Here is a 19853-nt window from a genome sequence, read left to right as displayed (position 1 = left end):
CACCGCCTTTAAGTTTTTAATTTGGTGGAAAACTGTTTAATTCACTCACTTCCTGGTGTTGTTTAAACGCGTTCCGACTAACCACGAGCACACGCGCCTGAGCGTGAGCGCTGCTGCTCGCTCACTGTACGTGACGTCAAACCAGCATGGCGGTCAAGGTGACTTGGGCATCGCTGTCTTAGCGATTTTCAAACCTTTACGTTACCTTGTCTGCATGTCCTTTGTTCCTTTTCTGGCGCAGGAGTTATTGAAGCCCACCTTTGTGGCTGAGTCCGGGTTGGGTGTCTCGGATACGGTGTACTCTCCGCCACTGTAGCATCTCTGGCTGCTAGCTGCCGCCCGGTGGTAGCCGGCCTCGATGAGAGGCATCCACAACCTCGAAGTTAGCGAGAGAATGCTAAACAGCTATCGGACTGCCGTGATAAAATCACCACCGCTAGCTGAACTGGGATCTTTTCACGGCACTCTTTGTTTGCTTTCATCCTTTTGCGTTTTGTCGATTTAAACCTTAACGTGTCATTGCAACGGTTTGTGTCCTCTTCATATGACTAGTCTGTGCTTGCTAGCTGCTACCCGGTACTGAGAGTTAGAGCTACTGTAGAGGTTCGGTTTGTTGATCCGCTGTTTAGTTACCCGTCTAAACATGCCCAACTTGGTGTATGACAAGATGTAGTCGTTTAGATGTACTTATGCGCCACTCGCTGTCGCAGTGGGTTGATTCTCCTTCACAGTAACGGTTCAAGGAGACATCAACCCAAAGCAGTCTGTTCGTTTCAGCTCCTGTTGCAAAATTAGCTTTGATGTTAACATTGTTGATAATGTTATTTTGTGTTGTTTTAGGTGCAATCTACCAAACGCGCGGACCCAAGTGAGCTAAAAACTATCTTCCAAAAGGTAAGATGTCATCCTCATGAAACCACATATGTTGTTTTAATCGATGTGTTATCAATGTGTATGTTCTCTGATTCAGCTTTGTACGTAGCTTCCCCATGACTGTTGCTTGTAAGGTTGTGTCATGGGGTTTTGGTTACAGCATATGTCACAGTTAAAGGTCCAGCACAGACTGCTGTTGTGACATTAAAGCTCAGGGAGTAGCCTGATTTAATCACGTTCATCAGTGGCAATGTTTTTCCAACATTGCAGCAGTTGAGAGTGGGGTAGCTGTGTATAATATGTGATTCTGCTTGAGATGTTTATGGACAGTGATGCTGGTACACTGAGCTTTGAAAGATGAATCAGTAGAGCACTTTTACTCTGAAGGTCCAGGTTCACTGTCTTTAAATACAGTCTGCATGAACGGCTAGAACCTGCGTGTCCTTGTCACAGCACACTGTGTCACACTGGTGCTCATGTTATGAGTAAGAAAACACTGAGTCAGAGTGATTGGTCTGCGTATGGCTGTGCGATCGCAATATGAGACTGCAGTCAGAGCACACTTTGTTAACCTTTGCCGTGCTCTGCTTCTGTCTTCTGACCTTCTGTGTGTCACATGGACAAGCAGTTTTTAGTACACTGATCGACATAGGTCAGATTTCTCACAAGCTCGAGCCAAAAACATAAGTACATAAGTGCACATGTGCAAGTGTGGGCTGGGGAATTTTGACATGTCATACCTGAACTGCAAGTTGAGGGACCTTTGTTGTAAAGGTGCACAACAAGTAAACAGCACTGCAGCACTGTAGCTAATTACTGGGAAAAAACACTTTGAAATAGGCTTATTATTGTGATTTTGAAAACTGTCCATTAACAACATAATGGACAAAAAGAGTCTTTATGTTGTTGTACACATTGGGCATGTTAAGGGTTAACAAAGCTATTTATAATAATCAAATCAGGCTTTTCAGATAAACTCTTGCTTATGTACAGAACATATGTTGTTTTTTGTGTCAAAGTAGTAGTAAAGTTAGTGTTGCCTTGTGCATGTAGCTTTGAGGAAATGTCTGCGTGAAGCATCCGTCTTGATGTTATTCTCTCTTTCTGCTTTCAGTATGCCAGTGTAGTGGACAAAGATGGAGAGAGGTTTATGACCCCAGGAGACTTTGTCCAGAGATATCTAGGACTGCAGACACAAATTCACCACAACCCCAAAACTGTGCAACTCATCGCTGCTGTGGCTGACACCACAAAGGACGGGTACGTACTGATCGCAGAGTGTGCGTACATGAATGCTTGCAGCTTATTATCACTAATTGACATTTTATTGTGCCAGATTAGTTCTTATTACAGCTCTGTACAGATAAGATAAAACTCACTATACTATCATTTACACACATGTAATGACAAGCGATAATTATATTTGAAAATATAGTTGAATATGATTTTTGTGTTGTGTCCCTTTAAGTAATAATGTTTAATCCAACCTTTGCCTCATTCCAAAGTCTTTCTTAAATGACGTGTTTAATGATTTGTTCCATGTTTTTTTTTTTTTTCTTCCTCCAAACCACAATTGCAGGCTTATCTCGTTCCAGGAGTTTCTTGCATTTGAATCTGTGCTGTGTGCACCCGACGCTCTCTTCATAGTAGCCTTTCAGCTGTTTGATAAGACCGGAACTGGGACCATTTCCTTTGGTATGAGCCACTGTGATTTTCTTTGTGTCATCAAGGCAATGTTATGTTTTTCTACAGCGGAGAAAATGTTTCCCATGACATAGTTAATCAGATTACTTGTTGAGCTTAGTCACTACACGTGAATTACATAATGTCTTTCTTTCTTTTATTGCTTTCTACTTCTACCTTCTTTGGCACAACACACACACAAAGATTTTTATGGCCTTACAATGTTGTTCAGTTTTGTTCACAAAGTTGATTGTGTGTTTGTGCTGCAGAGAATGTGCGCGACATCTTCAGCCAGACCACAGTGCACCACCATATTCCCTTCAACTGGGACTGTGAGTTCATCCATCTGCACTTCGGCAACGACCGCAAGAAAGACCTCAGCTACCTCGAGTTCACTCAATTCCTGCAGGTACTGATCACTTTCTTTTTGTTGATTGCTATCTTGTTTTTTTACATTGCCTCTTTTACTCTGTTTCTTACACTCTGTTGTTTTTATCTTGGCTATATTTAAACTCAGTCTTGTGGTGTCATGTTTTCTTTTAGGAGCTGCAGTTGGAGCATGCACGGCAGGCATTTGCCCAAAAGGACAAAGGGAAGAATGGTGTCATCTCTGCCATGGACTTCAGTGACATTATGGCCACCATCAGACACCACATGCTCACACCCTTTGTGGAAGAGAACCTCGTCTCGGTGAGTGTCTCAGACAGTGCACAAGTACCATCTTCACTTCTTCACATGCTCTATCCCACCTTTGCGATGCAAATTAAATTATAAGTAGGTGTGATTGCGGGCAAGTGTAATCCACTCTGAAGCAGAGTTAAATTCTCTTCAGCTTCCCATCTGAGTTTATTAGTCTTAAAGGACAATACCATCTATTATTTTGATAACCGTTTAAGCTTCTCTCAGGCTCTTGAATGTTCTCTCAGTGATGGTTGTTTAATGGGGTGTTTCAAGTCTTGATTTACCTGATTGTTTATTTAAAAGATCAAGTACCTGATGTGTACTTTCTTCTGCCAGGCTGCAGGTGGCAGCACCTCTCACATGGTCAGTTTCTCTTACTTCAATGCCTTCAACTCCCTCCTGAACAACATGGAGCTTATCCGCAAGATCTACAGCACACTGGCTGGCACACGGAAGGACACACTTGTGACCAAAGGTTCATAGATTGTTAGATTACTGTAATGCTTTAGTTCTACATCTCAGCTTAGATGTTGCAATGGTGTCACAAGTATTACATTTTTATAAGACATTTCTCTCTAATCTCTTCCTCTGCAGAGGAGTTCGTCCATGCTGCAAACAAATTTGGTCAAATCACTCCCATGGAAATTGACATCCTGTACCAGTTATCAGGCCTCCACTCTCCCTCTGGGTAAACACACTACACTGCTAGCATACTCCTTAAACTCAGTGTGATCACGCACACTTTAGTGGTGTTCATAGAAAATGTTAGGATCTGTATGTCAAATGTTAATAACAAGGAAATCTTCCAGGCGCCTGAACCTTGCTGACATTGAAAGAATAGCTCCGTTAGAGGAAGGATCTCTGCCCTACCACCTGGCTGAAACTCAAAAACAAGTAAGGGCAGGCTGGGTTCACAGCTTTTTTTATTGCTAAAGTGTTGCGACTGCCAATTTTCTACTATCCTGAATCATCTGAGCTACTCGTGCTTGTATGACATCATTAATGCAGGATTTTGTCCTGTATGCTGAACACATCACGGCATCTTTATTATCGTCTTTGTAAAGTTGCAAATGTGTCCATCCATCAGGCCCATGGGGATGGGACCAGACCGGTGTGGCTTCAAGTTGCAGAGTCAGCTTACAGGTTCACCTTGGGTTCTATTGCAGGAGGTGAGATTCAAGATAGATTTCTGTCTGACAGACATGCCAACTGATCTCTCATTTGATGGACTGAGTCTGAGGTTGTCTGTTTTTGCATAGCCACGGGGGCGACAGCAGTGTACCCCATTGACTTGGTGAAGACCCGTATGCAAAACCAGAGGTCCACAGGATCCTTTGTTGGAGAGCTGATGTACAAGAACAGCTTTGACTGCGCTAAGAAGGTGCTACGTTACGAGGGCTTCTTTGGCTTCTACAGAGGTAGGCTGCACAGATGGACTGTGTATTACTCTTTTTACTGTCTGTTCTCACAACAGCAGTGATTATGTTTTTTTAGGGTTTTTTTCCACTTTCCTACACTTAACATTTAGAACATTTTATCCTTTATCAGTCTCCTTTATTTTGGATTTGCTGTATTGCTCAATTCTCCCATGATGCCCCACAGGTCTGGTTCCTCAGCTCATAGGTGTGGCACCTGAGAAGGCTATCAAACTCACAGTGAGTCCCCCTTCTTTAATCTATAATGTGTTATCCTCTGCCATTCATTCACTCTGCATTTCAACTTACATATTGTGTGCAACTAGATTGATTAAAACAAAAGGATCTGAGTGAAATACAGTAAATCTTGAAGTTTAATAAAATAAATGATTGTATGAAAGATTGAGTTTAAGGCAGCTCCTCAAATGTCACACACAACTTGATAAATTCACAGTTGTCACTGAGCGATTTTACCCTGTTTGTGTCCCACAGGTGAATGACTTTGTCAGAGATAAGTTCACTGATAAAGACAACACAATTCCTTTAGTTGCTGAGATTTTGGCTGGTGGTTGTGTAAGTATTACGTCCCAAACACTTGTATTTCTATTAACTTGTAATATCTATTTGTGAGTGCATCAGTAAACACGTAGACGTTAACACCGTTAGTGTGCCTCTGTAACACATGCATGCTGGAGAGTTTAAAATGACATTACTAACAGTGGAATCGATGCCTAATTGCATCCAGAGCGAAATCCTCCATCTCCAATGCAACATGTGTTTTTTCTGTTTTTGTTTTTGATAGCGTTGTTCATCCTTACACACTTTGGCCCAGCACTCCTTACCGTCCGAGGAAATGGCAAAGTAAATGATTGATCAGGATTTAATATTTTTTATACTTTTCATGAGCAAGAGTTGACTTCCATCCCTGAGCTACACACATGAACAATGCAGGAGCAGAGTTTATTTTCTTTCTAAATAAGCATGTAATCAACCCTTACTGCCATTAATCCAGGCTGGAGGCTCTCAGGTGATCTTCACCAACCCTCTGGAAATCGTGAAGATTCGCCTGCAGGTAGCCGGTGAGATCACCACTGGACCTCGAGTCAGCGCAGTCAGTGTGGTCCGTGACCTGGGCTTCTTCGGTCTCTACAAGGTAATATAATGATATACAGCCTTTACCAGAGGCGACCAAGTTAAGGCTAAGGAACTCTTTATTTTTTCCATTTACTCTGAATTTGTCTTTTTAGGGTGCTAAAGCTTGTTTCCTAAGAGACATCCCCTTCTCAGCCATCTATTTCCCTGCGTATGCCCACATCAAGTCACAATTTGCTGATGAGCAAGGCAGAGTGGGCCCTATGCAGCTTCTCACTGCTGGAGCAATTGCAGGTAGCCTCATTAGATGTACACAGACACAGCACTTTGCACACATTTGTAAGAAATCTCATCACACTTCTTCAAACTGTTCTCCAGGTATCCCTGCAGCCTCCCTTGTGACACCTGCTGATGTCATCAAAACACGTCTGCAGGTTGCAGCGAGGGCAGGACAGACGACCTACTCAGGAGTCATTGACTGCTTCCGGAAAATCATGAAAGAGGAAGGATTCAAGGCTTTGTGGAAGGGAGCTGGAGGTGCGTGTGTTTGTGCTGCCTGGCCAATAGGCACAATGTTGTGAAGTTTTTACTTCAAATCACAATGAACTGTTCTTCACTTTCCTCCAGCTCGTATGTGTCGGTCATCTCCTCAGTTTGGTGTGACTCTGGTAACTTATGAACTTTTGCAGCGGTGGTTCTATGTTGACTTCGGAGGACAGTAAGTTCATCATATTTTCTATGTCTGTTTTGTTATGGTGATTAGAGTTGCCTTAAGATTTGGCACAAACATTCACTTCAACTCAAACATGATACTTGAGAGAGTGAGGGAGATTCTTGAGTCTACCTGCTGTTTCCCACCTGTCGTTTAGCTCACCATTATGTAGCCCAGTCCGCCCGTAGCAGCAGAACTGCGGCGGTAGTTTAACACTGTAATACTGAACATTTATCTTCGAGTTTAAACCTGGAACCAGACATACTGATGTTATGTATTGATAGTGTACTTACACTGTCTTATTTGAAATAACTGTGTTAACATCACAGAAACATTAAATACTAAACATGCGTTTTTTTGACATATTTTCAGTGAAGATAATATATTTGTGCACTGATAACTCATCCTCTCTTCTCCGCAGTCGTCCATCAGGATCTGATCCCACACCCAAGTCTCGCATCTCAGAGCTTCCTCCCATCAACGCAGATCATGTCGGAGGCTACCGTCTGGCTGCTGCTACCTTTGCCGGAGTAGAGAACAAATTTGGCCTCCACCTTCCCAAATTCAAGTCCTCCGGTGTGGTTTCCATCCATCACTCAGAGCCAGTCACTGCCAAGCCAGCTCAGGTGCCATAGAGGGCCTATATCTTCATATCAGTTTGTCATCCATCTCCTCCACGACCAGGAGCCAGACACTTAGACAGACACACTAACGAAGCACACAGTTAACATACACTCCACAAGCAGGGGCCATAAACATAGGAACAGACAACACCAGCCCGTTACTCTCTCCAGGCTAAGGGTTTGCTCCAGTGGTCATTGTAGAGGTGGAGCGCTGGCTGCAGCTGTGTATGACAGAGCGGCACCAGAGCAAAGACTGTGTTGAGTCTTCAGTGGCTGTATGCTCCTGGCACCTCCATCTTTTGTGTTCTTTTCTCCAGCATTTGTACGAAAATGAGCCTTGGGCACTCCTATCTCTCTCATGAGTAGCTGATATGATTTTTATTCTGTTTTCTGTCTGACACTCAGTTTGAGTTGGACTTCTCTTATTGGACAGCGGGCATAGAAAATGATAGGTTGATCAGCACGGTGTGTGGGGCTTTACTGTTAGTCACTCCTTACACACAGGACTACATACTGTACATAGTGTACACAGTACTGAGGAAATGTTACACGACAAAGCTCCATAATATTCAGTCACAGTAACTGAAATGTTATGGCAGTGTGGGGCCGTTGGTCTTGATCTCTGAGAATCACTCTTACTGATGTATAGAAATTTTCAATTTTCAAGTATTTTCTTGATGAAACAAGAATCAAGAGCAGAGAATTAGGTATTATTAAATTAAATGTATCTCCATTCATTGTATTTTAAAAGAAATAAATCATCCATATGGTTTTAATTTTGTTATTATCTCTTTTATTCCAATGAGAAAGTGCAACCATTAACTGTATCAGGAACAGTATCAATGAATACAGTATGGTTAATCTAAGCAGAATACTGTTTGTTACATCAAAATGTTGTTGCTACAGTACATGTTTAGCTAATTTTTAAACATTGAAATAATTTTCTAGCTTGGTGAGGCTGTGTGTATGTAATGGAAGGAATGCAAAATTGGATGGAAAAGGAAAATTGTGACAATCTATTCAGATTCAGATTCTGTGCTCAAAAATGAGTTTCCAACCTGTTTTACACCTTCATTTAAAAGTCTGTTTAGTTTATTCAGATCCTCTGAAGAGGAGGAGTCAAGGAACTGTTTCTACTACTCACTACACAGGTACAGAGTGTGAAACAATAACCTTTGGTAGAGAAACAAAAAATCACAAGCTGTTCTAGTGTCAATTCAAGCAAAGCAAAGCAACGATACAACGCTTTTAGTGCTAATTTAACAGCTTTCAGTACGAAGCAGCATTTTTTTTAAATCATACACAAAATATTTAAATAAGTGCAACCACCATAATAAATATTAAATATTGTAGTGGTTAGAAATAATATGACACACTTCTGCACAGGCCAGAGTGTCAGTGTGTGAGCACATCCGAGTTCTCCGATTCAAGTGCTGCTGAGCAAAAAGAGGACCTGACAGCGAGGTGTTAGCGTTTCATTTTGCTGCAAGCTGGCCGTGCACAAGCGTGTCCGGGAAATATTAAAACATGTAAAAACACTCAAATGGTAATAAAAAGGTGCAAGTACAAAGGTTTGCATATTTTAAAAAAAGGATTGAGTTGGTAGAGGCCTCAGGAGAGGAGCAGTGTCTGGAGCCCTGAGGATGTTATCAAAGCTAAAACTGCAGAGTGGACAGCCTACATCTGAAAAAAAATCACATCCGGTGTCCCTTTTTAGCCTGTTGACTTCTGTACTTCTACTGCTACACATGATATTCATTGTTCCTACAAATGAGCTCTAAAACGCGTTCTAAAACTTGTCTACAGCTGTCGCGTCTGTCCATTCTAGCTCTGCACATCTCCTCAGGCCAATCTGTAGGTGGAAAAGCTGGAAGCCAGAAAGAGAAGAGGGCTGCTCCTCTGGTGGTGTCATGTCATGTGCTATAGGTATGTAGTGTAGTGGAGGAATGGACGAGTGGGTGTTTGTAGCATCAAACGTTAGCCAGTTCCTCAGCTTCATCTCGGTTCTCATTGATCTCAGCCAGAGTCCTGACGAAGCGTGTCCATTCATCTGCCTTGGGAACGCAGATTTGCTGCAAGAGAAACAACAATAACAAAGTAGTTAAAAAGAAAACACGTGTAATAACTAAAACAAAAGTTAATAGTAAGACAAAGTGGCATCTCACCTCTCCTACATCATAGACTCGCACTTGTCCATCTGAATCCCCAGTGGCAATCTCCTTTCCAGTGTGAGACCATCTCACACGGTTGAGCGCCGGAGCCCCATCCACACACACACTTGCTGTGGGAACCTAAAACACACGCATGAGCTTACAAAGATGCAGATGCATGCATAGTCAGGTGTGTGTGAAACCAGGAATTTCTGTTTAAAATGTGGTAACAATAAAAATCAAACTTGCAGTTTAGGTTCACATTTTTTGAACAATTCAATAAAAAAACGAACCTGAAAAGTTGCTGTGCTTTGTTCGGTTTACTTACTTCAGTGTCATTATTAAGGTTCCAAAGATCGAGACGTCCAGCAAGGTCCACACAAGCAAATAAAGCAGGGTGTGTCGGAGACCACATGGCATCATAGACATAGTCACAACTGTCCTCAAATGAGTACAATGGACGGGTACTCTGCAGCAGGAAATGTGGGAAAAGAAACAGAATAAGTAAATGGTGCATCTGAGTAGGGGGACCAGCACAGTGTGTGTATGTCTCACTTTAGTACTCCAAAGTTTGACCGTCCAGTCAAAAGAGGAGGAGATGAAGAGGTGAGAGAAATCCACAGGACCCCCAGCACTGTGACAGCTCAGGCCAGTCACTGGACCATGATGACCTTCAAATACCTCAGTGATACCTGCCTTACTGTAACACACACAAAACAACTATGTTGACCTCCATTCTTAATGTAAATCCAATGACATCTGTCTGAGAGGACTCACCTGCCGTGGCGACACGCGGTGTAGACAGAGCCGTCCTCGCTGCCCACCACAAAGTTATTCACATCACCCAGAGGAAACGCCATGGAGGTGACAGCCACTGACTTGCTCTGTTTGAACACCAGCTCCAGACTGTCCTGCAGGGGAAGGTTAAACACAGCCTCAGACCCACACACCAACTGATTTTTACAAAAGCTTGTTTGTGACTTTATGTACAAGCGTTAACGTACCTGTGGCTGGGAGAGCATGTCAAGGCTCCAGGAGCACATCTTGCCGTCAGTGGAAATGCTGATCAGGTTGTGAGCGTTTTGGGTTCCTACCACGTTCACGCAGTAGACGGGGTGCTGATCACAACAGAGCACAGTGAGTAGGTCAGCCAGACATAAAAATACTGTGACAAACCAAAGCAGAAGGTGTATTACTGTGTGTGCAGCTGCAGACAGAGGAGTCCTCTGAATGGGGGTGCGCTTGTTACTCCTGTTGTCCCATAAGACTATCTGTCCGGAGTATGTCCCACCAACCACCAGGTTGGGATGAAACTTAGCAAACCCAGCCGACATAACCTCTGACTGGAGAACAGTAATAAACATTAAACATTCACTTCTCTAACATAGAAACATCCACAAACATGCCTTGAATAGAGAGGCTTGCCTTACCTGGCAGTGGAAGATGTACTCGGGCGTAGCCTTCTTGTACTTCATGTTCCAGACCAGCGCTACACCATCAGGCTCATGTGGAGCATCTTCATTGTTGTTATATGAGGCCACCAGCAGCTCTGGATACTGAGAGGAACAGAGCAGCTATTACTTGCTGCAGACTAGAGGCAGCTAATAATGGTTGCAATAACAATGCCTACATGTACTGTGCATAAGGAGGTTTTCCAGATTCAGGTTGTTTTGAACACATGTGAACCCATTTTACCTGAGGAGACCAGTCGAGACAAGTGACCACTCTGTTTTTAGTCCAGCGTTCATCAGCAAACTGTCTGTTAAGGACCAGCTTTGCACCGGCCTGCAAGTCACTGGAAAGGGCAGAACAATGTGCATTACCTCTCTTTGTCTTGGTTCATCACAGTATTTCTACTACTACTCGGGTTTTTGTCATATTGCTCACCCCTCCTTGTCCTCCAGATCTCTCCCGCTGTAGTCAAAGCAGACATCCACCTGCTCAGACAGAGCTCTCTCCACAATTCTGCTGCCACGCTCAAAAAATGTGAGGAACTCATCGGAGTGCAGGACCTGCAGCTTCTCTTCCTCTGTCAGCTCCTTATGGGCGTCTATGCAGACACATTCAGTAATAAAAAAAGAAAATATTTTAAATATCTCCAGTCTATGGTTTTAGAAATCATGATGACACAAGATTACAACAACCTTCTGTCATTACCTTCCTCCTGCTGTTCACTCTGCTCATCTCTCTCCTCCTGGCTGTCCTCTGCTGGTGGAGGAGCTGTTATCTCCTCATCTTCTTCCTCATCTGGAAAACACACACACACACACAGATTTAGTTTGTTTCACTGAATTTTGACTCCACCACTGTAAATAAAATCTGCAAAGATGTGTGTCTGTTCACCAGCTTTTTGACCAGTGTGTGTCAGTGCTTCTGTAGGCGTCTGTGTTTCTTTGGAGTAGGACACCATTTCCTTGGGGATAAAGTCCACCTGGGTCACTTTGGACATGCCTAGCCTCACTGCTCCACGTCTACACACACAATGTGGAAGTAAGAAAAGGCATACGCAGGTTTGCAAAATGAAACATAGCTGTAATATGTGTGCAGACATAAATAAAGATGTACAGTCATATTCTCAACACATTTGGACAAATCTAAGATGAAACCACTTAAAAAACAAACATCGGAAGACAAGCAAAAGGAGAGAGGAGAGGAGCAGTACCCCATCAGCTCAGAGTCGGAGTGCAGTTGCAGAGTAGAGGGGTCAGGATCCCAATGCAATGTCCTTAAAACAGCCAAACCACCAGACGGTGTTAGTAAGAGAAAGACAGGACAGAGAAAAGAGAGAGGAAAACAAGAGGATGAAACCATACACAGAAGACAAGCAAAAGGGTGAGCCATTTGAGACATAATAGATGGGAGAAACAGAAACAAACGGAGTGTGTGTTAATAAAGAGACATCAGCTTGCCAGTGCAAAGACTAAGCGTACACAGGTCAGAATTCATCCAAGTACAATTATCATGTTAATACAAACACACTAAGCATGCAGGTACATGACTAAATCACATTTAATCTTATCCCGGCCTCTTATTTGTCACACACACAGACCTTGGTCCTGCGTTTCCGTCTCCAGAATCTTGACTTCCTGCATCGCTGCCCACTGATTTGTTGGAGGGAGACATGGGGGCAGGGACTAGGTAGTGAAACAGACACGTATCCTCTGTTACTACCCGCAGGGGCTGAACTGTGAACGAGTGTGTTTGTTGGTATGTGAGATGTGAGTGAGTAAAGGGGGACAGTGAGACAGTGAGTGAGCAAAGGGAAGGACATATGTAAGAAGTGTGAGAATGAGTGGGTGAATGCATGCAGTAAGGAGGACAAAACACAAAAAGACAGACAAAGGGGGAGAGAAGAGAGAATGAAAATAAATGGCAGGCAGGAATTAGGTGTCATGCATAAAACATGTAAAATGTTTAGATACTGTGTTGTAGGGAGGGAGCAATGAGAGTGAAACAAAGCTAGACCAGAAAGTTACAGACACATTTATAAATGCTGCAAACACGGTGCAAGATAAAAGTAGCAGATACAGCATTGCATGTTTACCATGGGGTATGTCAGGGGTGATGCCAACACTCTGCAGCAGAGCTTCTGCCTCCCTCCTCTTCCTCTCCAGATCAGAGTCTTCATGGCCAACTGACCCACTTCCTGCTTCTGCTCCTCGTTTTGAGTCTCCCTACAGAGAACCAAGCATGTAAAGCTTAAGTACCTCTGAGTGTGAACAAAAATTGCTGTGAAAATGCAAAGTTTCGTACATCCTTCTTTTTCTTTTCCTCTTCTTTTCTCTTTTTCTCCTCTCGAATCTGGGCGATCCGTTGTTTCTTCCTCTCCAGCTCAGCCTTCAGCTCACTCTTGTCAGACATACTGCAAGAGGGAGAAGAGACCTGAAACCTTCACAGCATCCTCCCTTGTTTGTATTTCCATTTTCTTTGCTTTGTCACGCCTAATTTGCTCGAGCAGTGACTGACTAAGACTGTCACCCTTTTTACAGTAAGAAAGGAACTACGGAAAAGGATGCTTTGATATTTTCATTAAAATATGACAGTACTATTATGTTATCTGTAGACTGAGATGCACAAACATGACCAATTCCAAAATAGGACTTCAAATCAAGATATTCTAATAGTTAAACTACAATATTGACCTTATTTTGAGTAGAATTTACCACAGAATTCTAAGTTGTCTGAAAACTGCTATGAAATCCTTATAAAGAAGAAACAGTAAAATTCAGATTCCTGGCATTTCTCTAAATATTTTAATGTTAAAGAAGCAATTACATTTCAAGAACAAAAAATGATTACTTTTAAGCATGTAAAAATAGCTTTTCAGCCGTGGGCCTGTCACACTGGAACCCATGTGAACACCAACCAGCTGCTGATAACAATGTCCTCTTTTTTCTGTTTTCTTCTCACAACTAAACCTCAATGGCTAACATGGTTTATCAATAATTACATAAGTACACAAACAAAATATCCATTATCTGACATATCACGGCTGTAATCATAATCTTCTTAATCACGCGTTAATACGCAGAGGGAGCAGTGAATTAAAGAATGATGTCGCTAGCCCTGTAGATATTTGTGTTGTGAGTGTCCATACCCGAGATGCTCAACACCACTCCACCCAATAACAACAGCACTTAACAAGACAAACTACACACATTTTCGACTTGTTTCTTTATTATAAATCGCCACCTTGGCGTACACTTTGGCGTATTAAGGTTTCATATGTAGCCCGGAGTTTATCTACCATGTATATAATCTAATTAGCGGCGATACTGTCCGCACGTACAGCTAGCTGTGTTAGCTTGCTAATCTCCATGGCACCCGGCGGGCCTTCTGTTGCAATAACGGTAACATCGCCAACCAACGCCCGAGCTTTTCCTGTTCTCTGTCCCCAGCAACAAGTGTAAAAACACCACAGTTTGAAAGGTATGATGAAATACCTGATGTCAGAAGTTCAATTTTACGAGACAGCTGACAAAAGAATCCAGTTTCGTGGAGAATAATTCTGAGGAGAGATGATGGAGGGGGGAGACTGATGATGCTGGAAGAGACAGCAGTTCGCTCCGCTAGTCCGCTTCACTCTTCTTCGGTGGTTTAAAACAAATCCATTAAAGCAGAGCACTGACGCCCCCTTTCGGCGGATCTGCAGATACTTTCAGCACTGCAGCAGACAGGTTTAATAATGATGATACAAATACAAAATAACTACTACATATTCAAATTATTGTGTATATTGTTCAGTTATGTACATATACAATTATACATTGTATGCATACAATCATAATAACATATTGTAATATTATTATTAGCATTTTAGCTCACCATGTTGAATAAGACAATATTAGCCACAATAAGTAATATTAGTCAATTCAATTAATCAAATATCTCACTGTATTGTTTGTTTTCTCTGTGCAATAAAACATAAAATGGTGCATTTATCCCCATTGTCAGCTAATATTTTATATTTTTTATTGTGGTTATTTTATACAAAACGTTATTGTACAATACTCATGATGACGTAAAAGAAACACAGTTTGTCATTTGAGAAATGTATGAGGATGAAAAGCATATTTTTGGTCCTCTTGTGTGATGTGTGGCATGATTTGTATTTACTGAGTGTCTACTTTTGTTGAATTTTGCGGTGCAGAGAGCTATCTTCTCGTTGGCACTTACTGTGGTTCAGGAGCTGGGTCAATATAACTGAGGGGGTCAAAAAGGTCATGTTTGAAATCATACGGGTCATACAGGTCTTTCTGAGGGGCAGCTGGTGTGGCAACAGGACTCTCTTCAACTTTTGCTACTTCCTCTTTCACCACTTCCTCTTCAGCAGGTCCCTCTGGTGCAACCGTGTCCTGGATTGGGCGAGGTGGGTGGTCAATAAGGCAGTCAGGATCCCAGTATGGGTCACAGTCATACTCCATATTTTTGGGAGCAGGAGGAGGAGGAGGAGGAGGTAGGTAAGACTTTTTGGGAGCAGGAGGAGCTGGGGGTGCTTGGGGAGGAGCTGCAGCTTTTATCTCTTCCTCTGTTTTGGGCCTGCAGGCAGGGTTTACTCTCGGGTCACACAGCACTGGAACAGCCCCTGTTGGCAGGTAGACGATCTGAGGTTTGCACAGAGGGTCTTTGGGGTTACACAGATAGACCTTCTGAGCGTTCTGCAGAGGGTCTGGAGTGGGAGCAGGGGTGGTCGGAGGTGGAGGAGGCTTGGTGGTGGCAGTTGGTGCTGCAGTGGTAGTCAGTACACCCATGACATTTTGATAGCTGGAGGCATCTGGGCCATAGGTCACTTCCAAGTAACGCATCTGCTGATACAGCATCCTGATCCTGTCGATCTCATAGAGCTGACAGAGAAAACCAGAGACACATTTAGAACTGAATTAAAACATTTAAGATGAACCTAAAATATTTCTCCTTAACCTCAACTTACTCCTTCAGTGTGCCCAATGCTGTTGTAGAAGCGGTAGTAGGACTGAAAATCAGGGTTTCCTCTGTACCATTTTGGCTCGATGTTCCTCTTGGGACGAGAATTAGTCAGGAAATCGTGTGCCTGAGCAGAGTCGATGCTAAATGAACTTCCTGTAAAAGAGTGTGGTAGCAGAACAGTTAAGGATGAAATAGTAACTTTCATTTAGATTCAAAACTGATCATTAAGATATGCATGTACAAATATAAATCACATACATAATACATACATAAAAAGTAAAATACAGAAGCACTTGTAATTGACATTTTTTAGGACATACATAAAATACATTTTCTTCTGTTAAGGCGCAAGCTTAAATAACTTAAAAAAAAACTTAAATATGGATTTGATACATAAATATAATACATTTATAATCATTTTTCTTACTGGTCAACAAATGAACATGGATCCTGAAAGAAGGTGAATTAAATACCTCCAGGATTCTTTACTTCCACCAGAGATGCTGCTTCAAGCAAACCTAGAAGATAAATTAGACATACAGTGAACAAAAAATACATGTTACAAAGCGTAAATGTGTTAAAACCGATAAGTACAGTGTTTCCCAGTGTTTCTCTTTATTTAAAGACAGTTTAAATCATTTTACTCAAACCTGGCATGAACAGCAGGCAGCAGAGTGCCCTCGACAGGGACACCTGGAAAAGCATCCTCAACATCTGCATGTAAAACAAACATATATGCATTACTGCTATTATTCACAAAACAGAAGAAAGTATGTAAATAGAACATTTCACAGGACCTGCTGCTATTTTCAGTTTCCTTTTTTAACCCTTTAATCACCACCCTTTAACCTACCTTGTACATTTTCACATTTTAAACAGAGAACATCATTTATCTCTTTATTTGCTATATGAAGTATATTAAAGTTAACAAAGCAAAGCTTGAAAAAGAAGAGGGAAACGTGAACTTGCTCACCTGCTGTGGCATCTCCGCAGTGCTGCTCTAATCTGCTGCTGAACAAAACTGTTCATAAGTACTGCTGTGTATACTGGGGTCTTTCCATTGGCCAGTGCACTGCATGCAGGAGCAGCTCCACCCCTCATGCATGTTCTCCTGAGATACGGAAGAGCTCATTAGTACATCAAGCATAAATCAGCAGTAAAAAAGACCAACTTCAAACAAACTGTGAACTCATAAAGTCACAAGAAACAGTCCTGCAACAGCAGGTCACCCAGTGGGTGCAAAGGAGGGCCAGATTCATGGCTGACAGTTCATGGACTTGATGAAGCAGTCAAGATAGAGTGCATGTTTATAGATTGAAATAAAGAATAAGATACTTATGTTTTCTTATAGGATTAGTTGCCCAACATTGTTTTTGCTCCTGCAAATAGTAAAGATTGGTGACATGCTCTCTCTGCTACTGTAGACTAATTCCTGACAAAACATGCCTGGCAGGTAAAAATTAACCCTCTGCCTCAAAACAGCTGGATAAGTCCTTTCAACTTTGGGCAAAAGATAGAGGGGGAGCCGAGTGAACTACTGTTTAAGTCCCCAAGAAATATGCAGGAATTATGGGCTAGCCAGTCTAAGCACTGTTTCACATCCTGGGAAATGTTGTTTGAATACCTCCACATATATATATATATATATATATATATATATATATAAATGCTAACATAATTTCACAGGAGTTTTCTAATCATCAATTAGCATTTTTATGGCTTCTAGGAGAAGAGCCATCCACTAGTAGACGAGCTCTTGCAAATGATATACAGAGAAGAGCTAGAAAGAGACACTCAAGGGAAATACAAGCTTTAAAGAAACAGGCTTAGGAAGCAGAGATGGCGGGATAAGAAAGTAACTCCAAAATCAAATGACAAACAAAATAGAGGTAAAACACCAGTAGATTCTCCACGAACAGAGACAGAGAAGATGTTATCGGGAAGCTATCTTAGGAACCCAAATATCTAAAGAACACTTGTTTTTCACAATGTTCTCTGCAAGGAGCTTAGAAAGGACCAAGAAACTGTGTCACAAATGACATACAAATGACAAATCATCATTGGCAACTGGCGCTGTTTGGCAAGGTTCTAAAGACGTATCGGCTTCTCCATGGTGTGTGCAAGTTTGGAGTCAGCTACAAGTCAATGAGTCTAACAAAGAAACCAGAAAAGATAACATATCTCTCTTTCTTTGAGAGCTCATCCTGCAGTAACCACTGATAAAACTGACACCATCACCATAAACCAAATCAAGTGCCAGCGAATGGTTCTGATTGACTCCATGCTAAATCTCCACGCTGAGTTCCTTAACACGAACCAAACTCTGAAACTCAGTTATTCTTCCTTCTGTGCACTACGACCAATGAATGTTATACTTCCAAAGGCATCCGACAGAGTTTGGTGCTCTCCAGCTAGTGAGGTTTGTCTTCTTTGCACCTGTTTACGCTGCAAAACCAAACACACAGCTGTGGCTCCAGAACTGGGTGGAATTGGGTGGGAGCAGTGGGAGAGAGTTCAGGACCAGAACAACACATGTCTGCCTGGTTCGCAATCAAGTAAATACATACAGAGATGTCCTCAAAACCTGCAACGAGAACACAGGCATCGTGGTTGTTAATTTCTCAGAATCCTGGAAGTGTAAATATGCATCTGAGGTTCAGGCCTGCCGTTTTGGCCAGAACTTGTCTCAGTTGAATTTACATACTGGGATGTATCATACCAAGGGTGAAAAGGCAGCATTTTGCTGTCCAAAAGACAAGATGCGGCAGCAATCTGGACTCATAGATCCTGTCCTCACATACATAAAGACCAAATATCCACCAGTAACCACTGTACACTTCTGGTTAAGTTGGCCAAGTAAGCAGTACAAAAACAAGAAAAACTTCTTACTCGTTTCTGAAGCCACCCACCCACTTTCAACTTCAGTAGGATTACATGGAATTACTTTCCAACAGCCCATGACAAGGGTGCCCCTAATGGCATTGAAGGAACTGTAAAGAGAACTGCAGACTTGTTGATTCTACAGGGAAGTCATATTGAGAATGGAAATGTGTTCTTTGACAGGGTTTCAAACTGCCTCAATGCACAACAGCTCAGACAGGTTCCAGCAACAAGACAAATACACCTGCCAGGTAATCCCGAATGACAATAGTATCTGTCACAGACAGATGTCTTGCTTTTGTAGTGAGCCTATGGACTGTCAGTGACTTGCCCTGGCTACCTCACATTTGCAATAATGTATAGTAGAGCAGCACACTGAAGCAAGGAGAAGCAAGAGGAGGCCACTGGCCCTGTTAATGGAGGACTGTTGGAATGCTACTACATGAGTAACCCCAGCATTAGGGGTTACATGAACCGGATGTGGGACCTATGGAAACATTGAAACCCACCATCTACACTACAGCCAAAACATCTAGTGGCTCAGTGTTCCAACATCCATTGCTATCACAACTAGAGATTGATGAAATACAACACAAATGCTACGGTAAGGGGGAGCCAGACACAAGGTCAGGGGGGAAACAGCATCATCCTCACCAAGATCGGGTACCAAGCCATAATAGTAAGATCAACACAAAAGCAGCTGACCTGAGAGAGAAGATCATGTGCAATATGGACACCTGGAACCTCTGCAGCCAGTTGCCAAGACTAAGTGAAGTACTCTCTGAAAAGGAACTGGGAAGAACAAGGTCCAGGCCATCAACACCTACACCCTGCTGGTATCAGATACCATGCTGGCATAATAAACTGGCCAAAAGAGGCCATAGAAGCCACTGATGTGAAGACAAGGAAGCTCTTCACAATGCATGAAGGACTTCATCCCAAATCCAGCATCCTGAGGAGGCCGGGGACTGGTGAGCATCAGAGCTACCATCCAAGATGAAACAACAAAAATCCACAAGTACATCAGGAAGATGGCCCAAAGCGATGGAATACTAAGTTAATACCTCGGGCAACAGAAGCCCGATGCAGAGGAAGAGGAGCAAGAACCATCATGGCAGGACAAGCCCTTCCACTGTATGTACCACAGACAGATATCTGACATCGAGAAGTCCTACCAGTGGTTTGAAAAAGCTGGACTGAAAGACAGCAAAGAAGCACTAATCGTAGCAGCAGAGAAACAGGCCCTGAGCACAAGATCGATAGAGGTTGGGGTCTACTGCACCAGACAGGACCCCAGGTGCAGACTGTGCAAAGACGC

The 19853-nt window shown here is 42.5% G+C and overlaps 3 protein-coding genes across 7 annotated transcripts; 1 reads left to right on the top strand and 2 right to left on the bottom strand.

Annotated features, from left to right (window-relative positions):
* The first annotated feature begins 16 nt into the window (after window positions 1-16).
* LOC114449505 (calcium-binding mitochondrial carrier protein Aralar1-like) lies at window positions 17-7855 on the top strand. 2 transcript variants are annotated; one of them, XM_028427228.1, is made up of 18 exons: window positions 17-158; window positions 841-894; window positions 1988-2133; window positions 2453-2568; window positions 2826-2965; window positions 3100-3246; window positions 3574-3712; window positions 3832-3925; window positions 4047-4131; window positions 4325-4406; window positions 4497-4655; window positions 4840-4892; window positions 5145-5225; window positions 5665-5805; window positions 5900-6038; window positions 6123-6281; window positions 6372-6462; window positions 6878-7855. In XM_028427228.1, the coding sequence occupies exons 1-18, from the start codon at window positions 147-149 to the stop codon at window positions 7089-7091; spliced, it is 2052 nt and encodes a 683-aa protein (XP_028283029.1). In that variant the 5' UTR covers window positions 17-146; the 3' UTR covers window positions 7092-7855. The 2 variants fall into 2 exon arrangements, with proteins under 2 accessions (XP_028283029.1, XP_028283028.1); XM_028427227.1 differs by lacking the exon at window positions 17-158 and adding an exon at window positions 171-382.
* Window positions 7856-8029: 174 nt separating this feature from the next.
* On the bottom strand, window positions 8030-14312 carry LOC114449915 (cytoplasmic dynein 1 intermediate chain 2-like). Of its 4 annotated transcripts, none has more exons than XM_028427783.1 (17): window positions 14173-14312; window positions 12983-13091; window positions 12774-12903; window positions 12279-12414; window positions 11892-11954; window positions 11573-11700; window positions 11387-11476; window positions 11117-11279; window positions 10925-11024; window positions 10660-10785; window positions 10426-10572; window positions 10234-10347; window positions 10007-10140; window positions 9785-9929; window positions 9558-9698; window positions 9245-9370; window positions 8030-9151 (listed from the first exon to the last, which is right to left on the bottom strand). In XM_028427783.1, exons 2-17 carry the CDS (start codon window positions 13088-13090, stop codon window positions 9050-9052), a joined length of 1953 nt encoding a protein of 650 aa, XP_028283584.1. In that variant the 5' UTR covers window position 13091; window positions 14173-14312; the 3' UTR covers window positions 8030-9049. The 4 variants fall into 4 exon arrangements, with proteins under 4 accessions (XP_028283584.1, XP_028283585.1, XP_028283586.1 ...); XM_028427784.1 differs by having other exon boundaries at window positions 12279-12363; XM_028427785.1 differs by lacking the exon at window positions 11892-11954.
* A 519-nt stretch (window positions 14313-14831) lies between these two features.
* On the bottom strand, window positions 14832-16706 carry LOC114450143 (extensin-like). The gene is made up of 5 exons (XM_028428103.1): window positions 16629-16706; window positions 16306-16369; window positions 16129-16173; window positions 15660-15808; window positions 14832-15573 (listed from the first exon to the last, which is right to left on the bottom strand). Exons 1-5 carry the CDS (start codon window positions 16638-16640, stop codon window positions 14902-14904), a joined length of 942 nt encoding a protein of 313 aa, XP_028283904.1. The 5' UTR covers window positions 16641-16706; the 3' UTR covers window positions 14832-14901.
* Window positions 16707-19853: the final 3147 nt, after the last annotated feature.

The sequence above is a fragment of the Parambassis ranga genome, chromosome 17, assembly GCF_900634625.1.
Source record: "Parambassis ranga chromosome 17, fParRan2.1, whole genome shotgun sequence".
In the NCBI taxonomy this organism is placed as follows: Eukaryota; Metazoa; Chordata; class Actinopteri; family Ambassidae; genus Parambassis; species Parambassis ranga.
Note: the sequence above shows the minus strand (reverse complement) of the source record. Positions and strands in the feature narration are given on the sequence as shown.